Genomic DNA, 10,798 nt, shown 5'->3' with positions numbered 1-10,798 from the left:
CCTCAGCGAGGGCGCTGTCCAGCTCTGGCCATCATCTCCTAAAGGGTGAGGGAAGACCAAACCAGCAGCTAGTGAGCAGACAGGAGGAGCATGGCAAGGGGTTTGGGGCATGTGGCTGTGGGGCCGCTGTCCTGATGGCACGCTCATCATTCCAGCTCTCCGAGAGAAGCTGGGCTTTACTAGGCATCCGCGCACCTGCCTCTATGTCCAACCCTATTAAAACTGGGGCCAAATGATCTCAAAGGTTAGGCCTTGTTAAACCCTTTTAGCTTAGCCTTCACAGGCTTAACTTAAAAACCAGGCTTTCACATGAAGGTGTGTTTCATGCTGCAGGGTTTCGGGTGATGTTTTTAACAGCTGGGGGCTTTCCTGGTAAGAGCAGTGCCCCTGGGCCTGGCCCTGCACAGCCCCAGTCCCCTTCTGCTCTGCTGCAGGAATCCTCTGCAGCTGGCTGCGGGGATGGGAGGGCAGGAGCCCACCAGGGACCAGCTCCGCATGCAGCAGTGGGGGGACACGTGGCGTTCCCGGTGTGTGGGGCCAGGCCTTTCCTCGTGGATTTCCTCGTTCCTGTGCAGAGGGGGGTGTGTGTGGCCTGGCTGCAGCACTGTTGCTCCCCGGCCTGAGGCCTCGCTGCGGGTGCAGCTTTTCCAGCCCTGCCCGGCATCCTGAGCTGCTGCACAGGGATCCCAGGTGCGACCCTCGTGCTGCGAGCTGCAGCCGTGGAGCTCCGGGTGTTGGGAAAAACCCGGGGTGCTGGGGGGGGGGGGGGACCAGCGGGGGGGGTCTCAGGGCCTTGCTGCCTGCCCGGGCTCCGCTCGCTCGGCACCGCCCAGCTCCGGCCCCGCCACCGGCAGCAGCAGCGGGGCCGGGGCCTTGACCTCGTTTTTTTCCGTGCCCTCAGCCCCGGGTGCGGGGGTCGGGGGCCGCTCACCCCGTCCCTCCCGGGGCGCGGTGACAGCGGCTGCGTTGCCCCGGCACCGCCTGCGGGCGTCGCTGCGGGGCCGGCCCCGAGCTGCGCCCGGTGCTGGCGGCGGCGTTACCGGGCGGGGCGCTGGGCGCGGCCCCGGGCCCGTTCCCCCGGGTTCCCTCCCCCGATCCCGGGGTCCCCCCGGGGCTCCTCCCCCGGCTCCCCCCGTTCTCGCCGCCCCCCCCCCCCCGTGGCCGCACGTGGCGCGGCGGCGCCGAGGGGGCGCGGCCGGGGGCGTGGCCTCGGGCTGGGTGGGCGGGGCCTCCCCGCCCCTTTTCCCGCCGGCGCGGCGGGCGCACGTGGCGGCGGCGGGGCGGGGCGGCGGGGGCGCGCACTGCGCCGGCGGGAGCGCGCGCGGCGGCGGGGCGGGGCGAGGCGCGGCGCTGAGCGGCGGCGGCGGCGGAGCGGGCAGCGAGCGCGGGGCCGCGCCGGGGCCGGGGCCGGGGCCGGGGCCGGGGCCGGGGCGGGCGGCGGGCCCCGCCGGGCGGCCGGCGCCATGGGCACGGTGCTGTCGCTGTCGCCGAGCTACCGGAAGGCCCCGCTGTTCGAGGAGGGGGCGGCCACGGTGGGGCACTACACGGCGGTGCAGAACAGCAAGAACGCGAAGGAGAAGGGCCTGAAGCGGCACTCGCTCATCTCCGTGCTGCCCTGGAAGCGCATCGCCGCCGTCTCGGCCAAGAAGAAGAGCTCCAAGAAGGTGCAGCCCAACGGCGGCTACCAGAGCAACGTCACCCACCTGAACAACGAGAACCTGAAGAAGTCGCTCTCCTGCGCCAACCTCGCCACCTTCGCCCCGCCGCCCCCCGCCGCCGCCGCCGCCGCCGCCCTCGCCTCGGCGCAGAAAGCCCCCGCGGCCGCGCCCGCCGCCGCCGCCACCCCGCGCCGCGTCGTGGTGCAGGCGTCCACCAGCGAGCTGCTGCGCTGCCTCGGCGAGTTCCTGTGCCGCCGCTGCTACCGCCTGAAGCACCTCTCGCCCACCGACCCCGTGCTCTGGCTGCGCTCCGTGGACCGCTCGCTGCTGCTGCAGGGCTGGCAGGACCAGGGCTTCATCACGCCGGCCAACGTGGTCTTCCTCTACATGCTGTGCCGGGACGTCATCTCGGCCGAGGTGGCCAGCGACCACGAACTGCAGGCAGTGCTGCTCACCTGCCTGTACCTCTCCTACTCCTACATGGGCAACGAGATCTCCTACCCGCTCAAGCCCTTCCTGGTGGAGAGCTGTAAGGAGGCCTTCTGGGACCGCTGCCTCTCCATCATCGACCTCATGAGCCCCAAGATGCTGCAGGTCAACGCCGACCCGCACTTCTTCACGCAGGTCTTCGCCGACCTCAAGAAGGAGAGCGGCGCCGAGGAGAAGGGCCGCCTGCTCATCGGCCTCGACCGGTGAGCGCCGCCGCCGCCGCCGCCTCGCCCCCGGGGCTGCCCCCCCCCGACCCCCCTCCGATCCGGGACCGGGGACCCCCCCCGACCCCCTCCCCAGCCCAGCAAAGCGGCGGCGGAGCGGAAACCTCGCCCCTCCCCCCCCATCTCCTTCTCCATCATCCCCCTCCCCAATATTCCCGTCCTCCGGGGCTGGCTCAGCTCGGCTGCAGCGAAACCGGGTGGGGAAAAAAAAAAAAAAAGCAAAAAGAAGGAAAAAAAAAAGAAAAAAAAAAAAAGCCCAGAGGCTTGCGGCGGCGGGGGAGGGGGGGGCGCCCGGGGGGAGCGGGGCAGCCCCGGTCTGGCCCGGCCCCGGCGACAGCGCGGCCGAGACAAAGAGCAGGTAGGGGGGAAAATGGGATAAAAAAACAAAACAAAAAATTTCAAAAAAAAAAAAGGAAAAAGGGCAAAAAAAGCGACCCCTGCGGGCCCCGCCGGCTGCGGGGGGGCGGCCGCCAGCGGGAGCCCGGCTCCGGTGCGGGAGCCGCGGGCGCGGATGGGATCGGAACGGATCGAAATGGATCGGATCGGAACGGATCGGATCGGATCCGAAAGGAACGGATCGGAACGGAACGAAGCTGTGAAGGGCCGGGCCGGGCCGAGCTGCCCGGCCCCGGGCTGGCCCCCGCCCCTCCCGCCCCGTTATTTATTTTCTTTGAAAAGACTCGGATTTCTGAGTGGGTCTGGGGTAGGGAAATAACTGCTACTGTATCATTACATCAATGTGAAATGTATTGTTCCCATCGTGCACTGATCATGAGTATTGTGTAAGGATCTACTTGAGTGTGCAAGCAAGGAAAGAAATCTACATGCTGCTATATGAATACTTTTAGAACAAAAATACTAACCTACGGGGGAAAAAAAAAGGAGAAACCCTTCTTTATTCTTTCATTGTTGCTTTTACAGTGGTATTGCGCATGCAAACAGAAGCATTTTGTGTCTTCAAAAAAAAAAAAGGGAAAAAAAAACACAAAAAAATCAAAAGAAAACCTTACAAGAGATGGCTGTAAAAATTACACCCATGCACAAAGACCCGACACCACCCCGATACCGCAGTCTTGAGCCGGTATTCCCTTATCAGGCCTGGGGACTGATAAGTTTTTTCTTTTTTTTTTTTTTTTCTTCGTGTGCACAGTTCTAGTTTAGTTCTGGTCCATCGGTCGTTAAACATGCAAGCGAGAGGGAGGAATGACGTGCCATTTCTTTTTCTTTTTCACTTGAAACTCTTCATCGCTGTACATTGGAACCTGCTAATTATACATGTGTACGTATGTTTTTTTAGTGCAATCTCTTCTGTAGATCTTTGTTGACCAAATTGGTGGGTATTGTTACTTATTAATTTATATTTGTCTCATTTTGTATGTATGTGTATAGTGCGTTTGTAAGTATGTGTGGTTTATAACCTGACAGACTGTGTCATGGGGCTCAGTGTGCCTGTAATTTAATCCCCTCCCCTTATTTTTATTTATTTTTGTACTGTGCTGATTAAATAAAATGCACTGACCATCCATTACACGGCAGCGTTTCGTGGCGGAGTCTTTTCTGCAGCGACCCGTGCGGGTCAGACGCCTTCCGTGCCCGCGTCGCAGCGTTGGAAAATTGGATTTGCCTTGACGAAGGAGGGGTTTAATGCATCAGCTGCGCCCGCGCCTTAATCGCGTTAATGGCACCGGGGTCACCCTGCCACCGGTGGCTTCGGTACGCGGTGTGGGCTGAGCAAGCAGTGGGGCTGTCCCGACGCGGCTGCCAGCAGAGCAGGCGTTTGGGGGCGAGGGGACAGGCGCAGGACGACGAGAGGAGACAACGGCGCCACTGACAGCAAGACTGGACTGAGCCGGGAGCTGTAAGGTGCCGAAGGCTCCCTGCTGCAGCACTGCCGCCCCGTGAAGGTGAACCGTGGGTTTGAGTGTGCCGAAAGGGGCCTGGAAACTCCACTGCCCTTCCATGCGTCAGGAGCATCGTCTTCCCCGCGACGCCTTACTGGTCAGAAACGGGCACCACAAGAGTGGGATGCAACTAATTGGTCTTTTATTTATGACAGTGAATTATGTAAACAAAAACCCAGGTCAATGATAGTAGGTTTTTCTGCTTTTTTACACATTAAAATATCAACTACTTTAAAAAAAAAAAAAAAAAGTTCATTGCATTATCGCCCCAGGCTGAAAAATCAAAATTCAATTTAGAAATAGTTAATTTATGGGAAAAAAAAAAACAGGAATATATATATTTTATATATTTATATATATATATAAAACCAGAGCAGGAACAGATAATATATTTTATAAAGACATTTTTCATCTCATACAATATTGCTATCTCATCTCATAGCATTAGAAATTTCCTACACACGCGATTTATTGCTGTCCATCATGATTCAGTACAACCATTTCGTTGGAGGGATAGTGTATAAAAGTGCTGATTAAAACTCCTGCCACTACCTTGCCTATGGGTTAGTGTCACTAGGGAGGCTTTGGGACCATTAGATACAAAAAGCGAGAAGTGCAAATAGAAAGGCACAGCAATGGCGAGGACTTTCCTGCTGGCGCTTCCTCGGGATGAAGGCACGCACGCTCTCCTCCTGCCCAGGTGTGGGATGGCTTCAGCAGTGGCACTGCTGCTACTGTGGGGCACAAACTGGGATTAGGTGGCCAAGGGGCTGTGGGGGGCCCTGGGTGGTCGCACTCGGCATGGGGCAGAGGGCAGGGGGCATGGGACATGGTCGGGAGCTGGGACGTCGCTGCCACAGAGCTGTGGGGCAGCCTTTGGAGGGTGCCTGGTGCTTACCAGCTCTTGGAGGGGCCTCTGGAGGCTGCGGGGCAGCCCCCATGTGTGGGATGCTGCGTCCCCGAGCAGCTCCCTACAAGCAGACACCAGTGGCTGGATGTGGCTCCAGGCTTCTGGGTTCTGGTCCCATCAACCTCAGCCTGGTTGGGGATAAAGGCTGCCCCTGCACCCCAAGGCCACGGCATGGCTTCTGAAGCATTTTATTTAGGGTTTGTTACGTGTGTCTGATTCCTAAAAGCCCAGAGCTCAGCTGCACCTATGGGGGAACATCCCAGGGGCTGCAAATCCTGACCTGACCAGCAGTGCCAGGACCTGGTCTACGGGATCCCAACAGTCCCACAGCTGCCTCTGCTCAAACACCACCTCCACAGCCTGAGCTGGCATTAAATAAAAAGCCTGGCGGGGTACCTGGCACAGAGGAGAGCTGGTGAAACCACGACCCTACGTAAACACAAAACACCAAGAGCGAGGTTAGCCAAGCTCTGTGCATCAGCTAAAGGTGGTGCTGGCCGAAAAGCCGCGGTGATGGCAATGGGGCTGCTGACACCCAACCAGGAAACTTCGAGGAAGGGCCCGGCCTTGCAGCCGGGTCTGTGCTCCTGCCCTGCCAGAAGCAGCGGCTGCATAGTGCAAAGTGGGGCAGCGCTGGGCCAGTCCATGGACCCTCAGGCCCCTGCAGAGACCCGGCCAGTGCTTCCTTACAGCCCTCACCAAACTTCATCACTGGGGATACCAAGAAGCCATGGGATCATATGAAAACTCTGCAAGGCCGCTGGGTCCAAATGGGAACCCACTTTGGTCACTGGAGAGGGTAATTAAGGCACAAACAATGCAGACAGATGAAAAAAAACCAACACCTCTGCACTGTGAATCCCACTCCCCGTTGCGCTGGACTGCCCGGCTCCCACCACCTTGCCTCTGTGCTCCTGGATGCCAGCAGGGAAGCTCTGAGCTGCGTGTCCCCGACCAGCCCGACTCCGTGCGGGGCTGGGGGAGCGCCGGGCGGCTCCTCGGCAGAGACACCCGCCCTCCTCTCCAAAGGGGGCTCTGTCCCCATCAGGATGTGGTGCCCTATCGCCAGGCTCCTTCCTGAGCCGGTTTCTTTGGTTCCTCCGGTGGAGGCTGCAGAATATTGCAAAATGACAGACAAACACAGAAGGGAACAGGGGAGAGGGCTGAAGAATCAACGTGGGAAAGGGAGGAGAGGGCTAAGTACCGATAAATGCTTTTTTGGAATAATTCAGATGCACTTTCCTGATATTCTGGCCTGTTTTGTAAGGTGGCGACAGGCCACACTGGCTGTTTTAAGCCTTTGTTGCATATGGTAGCAAAACCCTCTCCTGAATGTGGGTTTGCTAAACCTCTGGCTTTAGAGATCTTTTTGGGTGCATGACTGTGTCACAGCTGAGCATCTCTACGTGATTCCCCTTGAAAGATCCAAGGCACGGGGAGGGAGACCAAGGCCCCAGTCTGTTTTTCCTCCGCTCTCTCCCCAGGCTCGCTGCGCCGGTGGCGTGGATGCTAATTCCCTGGCACGCAGAGGATGAAACCGGAACGATGCTTGGTGAAATCCGGCTGGGATTGGTTAATCTTCGTTTCCACGGAGACGGTGCATTTCCGCCCGTGCAGGCTGCACTGCACCGGGTTGGTGACGCTGACTTGCAGCGCGCGCTTCTCGCTGCAAGGCAAAGGGAGAGGAGGCGTCAGTGAGGGTCGGGCCGTGCTGTTGGGTCAGGGCACGTCCTGCGGCAAGCAGGGCAGAAAGACTAAAACCAAGGAGGCCCCCGGCCTCTGGGCCTTGGCCAAGACCCTGCCTGCCCCTCAGCAGAGGGTGTCCCACGAGGGGCTTCCAGCAGCGGGACCAGCGCCGCCGGGGGGGGGGATTCTGCTTCATGGCCGAAGCAAAGGCTGCAGAAGGCCTGGGTCTGCTGCCAGCTCTGCCACCCACTTGCTGAACGACCTTGTGAAAAATCACTCCCATCTCTAAAATTAGAAAAACAGCAAGGACATCCCTCGTTCCAAGCTTGCAGATTACAAATACAGCTTAATGTAGCTCAGAGAAGCACAGGTTGTTATTGCTTTTCCTGCCGTACTGAGGGAATTCCTTGACAGACCGACAGACAGACAGACAGACAGACGGACCGGCAGCTCCCGGGGTCAGAGCGCCCTGCTCAGAGGCAGGGACAGGACTGTGTCACTGCAAACCATTCCCAGTTTTTTTAACCCTTTAACCCAGCTTTGTTACTAAAAATGAAGAAATAAATTCCACATGAATTGAAGAAATAAAGTCCACAGCAAGAAAAAAAAAAAGAAAAACGAAAAAAAAAGAAAGAAAGAAAACAACCCTGGCTCCCCAGACAGGCAATTGGCATAGAGAGGAAGGGTTCAGTGGTAAATCCAAACCCTCCAACCAGCCATGGCTGGCCTGGAGCTGAACTCCCAGTGCTCATGTGCAGCTGCACTGGGGCCACCCCATCCCACTGAGACATTTCACACATAGCACAGGGAAGATGCTCCTGGGTGCGGGGAGAACTTGTTCCAGCACCAGGCCCCTTGCTGGCCTCCGAGGAAGGAAACAGGGCTCCGAATGCACCTCTAAGAGCCATCTGCACGTGCTGGGCCGTGGAGCCAGCTGCGCCAAGGGATGCTCATGACCAGGCAGACCCTGCTGTGCAGAGCGATGCCCATGGAGATGCCACGGCCATCAGGGCCACCGCGAGAGCTCCCTCACTGCCTCCAGGCAATTCACCTTCTGCTGCCATCCCCTCTGTACCAGAAAGGAGCAGGCGCCACGGAGCAGTGGAGTGAAGCAGCAAGAGAAACGCCCTGTCCCTGTGAGCCCCCCTGGCCTCGGGATGCAGGAGAAACCCAGGAATTTGGCCTCTGGGAGAGCCTCCTGCAACTTCACCCGTGCTTCAGATCCTGCTGAACTTCCAGCAGTTCCTAGCACAATATTTAGGGCTTTGAAGACTCAGCAGCATCGACTCCACTGCCTCTCGCCATGCTCTGAATGCAGCATGGGGGATACGCTGGGTTTCTGTTCTGCGTATTGGCTGTGCTTAGCTCACAGACATGAGGACTTGCCTTGCTTTAGCTGCTGCAGTATTTTCAGTGATGTGGTGTAAGCCCTTTGAACCGCACAGGCTTCATTTCCACACCACTAACGCAGACTGATCAAGATGCATCATGCCCAAAAAGCAGCACTTTTATGCAGTTCACCACCCTTAAAAATACTGAGTGGTTGTTTTGTTTGGAGAGGTGCTGGCAGGGCAGCAGCACACAAAGCCCTCACGTTGTCCCAGGTATTTAATACTTATTTACTCTTGCCGCAGTGAGTTGAGGCTAAAATCCCTACTTAGTTTGCTATTTTTACCATGTCTTAGCAGAACAAGCCGTATACACAGGAGGGCCTCTTGGAGATTCCTGCCATCGTGTGCTTGGCAGGCAGGGTTAGCACGAAGCGTCTGTAGCAGGGCTAAGTGCTGAGGTCTCCTCTCTCCTCTCCTGCAGCCCTCACCAAACCGCAGGTAAGAAGATTGAGGTTCTGCAGCCACGAATAGTTCAACTCTGTTGACCCTTCTGCACAGCAGTAAGCCAGCCCAAGCCAAGGGAGAAGAATGTCACCCAGCTGAATCTCAACCACAAGCAGGACCAGACCTGGAACTCACATGTTCCTGGATGTATTTTGGGGTCTGTGTTTGGGCAACCTTAGGCAAGAAGCTAAACGTCTGGAGGTGTCAGCTCTTGCTAGAGAAAGAGACTCCACTAAGTACAAGTCTACATGAACTAACGTTGTCCTGGGATACTGGACTATGGAGATCTTCTCTCCATTCAAAATGTCTGTTAAGTGCATGCTCCTCTTCCTCCCCATGTTTTCCAGATCCCAACATGATCCAGATCCCAGCACTCACCCACACCTCATCACATGTTGCTCTTCATGTGAGAACAGGTTTCAGCCTCCAAACATTTTGTTGGGAAGCAGGACAGCCCTTGAATGGCATCCAAAGAACCCTTTGCAAGTCCAGCGAAGGATCACAAACCCTGTCCTTGGTCTTCCCCAACAGTGACGCAGTGCTGAACCCTGCCACCAGCTCCACAAGCAGCTCAATGTGCTGGGACCTTCCGTCCCTTGGATGCTGTTCCTGTGCTAGGTCAGTCCCAACAAAGACGAGGTTGGAAACAATCTCAGCCTGGTTCCTGGTTCATCAGTCACATTTGCATCACACCTGTGGGTGCAGCGGCAAAAAGGGGAGATGGCAGATGCTGGCTGTCCTGGAGTGAGATGGTTCATAAGTGTCCAAAAGGGAAGGAACAGCTGTCAGCATCAGCCAGTAAGCTAAGGTAAAAGACATCCCAAAGCTCAGTGGCACAACTTGATTTTAGCAGATAGCACAACTGGGAAGACGCTTCCCAAGTTCCTGCAGAATTTGGGTCACAAAGGGGTAGGAAGAGTCTGAGATGGAGGTGGTCCAGTTCCAATCCTGAAAGTCCAACGAAGCATTTTGAGGGCAACACGCAGTGAAAACACCCTGTGGGGAGCCATCGGTGCTCTGCAGGTCAAACTGAGCAAGAAAGTGATGGCAGCAAAGGCTCAAAGAGACAAAGACTTGTCAAAGAGACAAGTCTCACCTCCGCACAGCGTGGGGAAAGGCCTGAGTTCTCACTGCACAATCCTGTCCCACTGTTGTCCTCTGCTCTTCCACCTCTCCACCTCAGTAAGACAAATCACGGTCAGAAAATGGGGTTGTTGTGGTGAAATTAAGGTGGAAGAATGCTTGCACTATTACATTTCAAGCTTGGAAACATAAAACTGGTCTTTGTCTCACCGTCCCTGCTGTAAGTCCATAAGCATTTCCATGGTTGCTCGGATTTGAGGAACATTTCTGAATTTACAAATTGCATACTAGTCATCCTCTGGCCTGACAATTTAAAGGAACACCTGGGGTTTGCAATGAAGACGGAATATTTTACCGTCTCCAGGTTGGTGGGCAGAACTGAATGGGGTGTTTACTGCCAGCCCCCTGCTGAAGACACGGTCACTGTGCAGGGAGCTAAGTGACAAGCCCACGGTGCTGGAATGCAGCGGCAGAGTGAAGAGCTGAACCCAAATCCTCTGACTCGCAAGAGTTGTCTCTTAACCCCACATCCTCCCCAGCCTGTGGAGGAGGAGCACAGGACGTGTGTGTGAGCTTTAGCCCCACGGCCAGTCGCTCCCTGCAGCCTGTGCACACAGATCCACCTGATTCTACATTCCTGCCTTGGGGTCAGGTGCGGTTTCTTACCGAGAACGGCTTCAAAGCCAGCTCCTGCGACCAACACACAGCTCCTGCTGGGATGCTGTGTTCTCAGTTCAGGAGAAGCCCCCTGACCTCCTCCTTCTGCTTCCACCCCCGCCGCAGCCCATGGAGGTGCTGGTTCTGCCCCAAGGACATCGGCCCCGCAGGGCCCCCCAGGGCTGCCTCCAGCCCCCTCCACCTGCACAACAGAGGCTGTTCCAGGCATCGCCCTCTATTTTAGTAAGTCCTTAATGGGCTTCCAAGATGCTCCTGGCATCTCTCTTGCACAGGCACACATTTAGGAGACCAGGCACACAACATCAGGGCTAACAGAGCCATAGATCCCAAGCAC

At 57.0% G+C, this 10,798-nt stretch overlaps 2 protein-coding genes across 2 annotated transcripts in view; one reads left to right on the top strand and one right to left on the bottom strand.

The window, feature by feature from the left end:
• Nucleotides 1–1,333: 1,333 nt before the first annotated feature.
• CDK5R1 (cyclin dependent kinase 5 regulatory subunit 1) lies at nt 1,334–3,899 on the top strand. The gene has a single exon (XM_068660904.1). The coding sequence runs from the start codon at nt 1,464–1,466 to the stop codon at nt 2,352–2,354; it is 891 nt and encodes a 296-aa protein (XP_068517005.1). The 5' UTR covers nt 1,334–1,463; the 3' UTR covers nt 2,355–3,899.
• Nucleotides 3,900–4,397: 498 nt separating this feature from the next.
• MYO1D (myosin ID) overlaps nt 4,398–10,798 on the bottom strand; it is a 156,223-nt gene continuing 149,822 nt past the window's right edge. Inside the window, exon 22 of the mRNA XM_068660901.1 lies at nt 4,398–6,848. Within this exon, the coding sequence (XP_068517002.1) occupies nt 6,692–6,848 (157 nt within the window). The 3' untranslated portion in view covers nt 4,398–6,691. The remainder of the gene's footprint in view (nt 6,849–10,798) is intronic.

This window comes from Anas acuta, chromosome 25 (assembly GCF_963932015.1).
Source record: "Anas acuta chromosome 25, bAnaAcu1.1, whole genome shotgun sequence".
In the NCBI taxonomy this organism is placed as follows: Eukaryota; Metazoa; Chordata; class Aves; order Anseriformes; family Anatidae; genus Anas; species Anas acuta.
The sequence above is the reverse complement of the archived record's forward strand: the minus strand, read 5'-3'. Positions and strand labels throughout refer to the sequence as shown.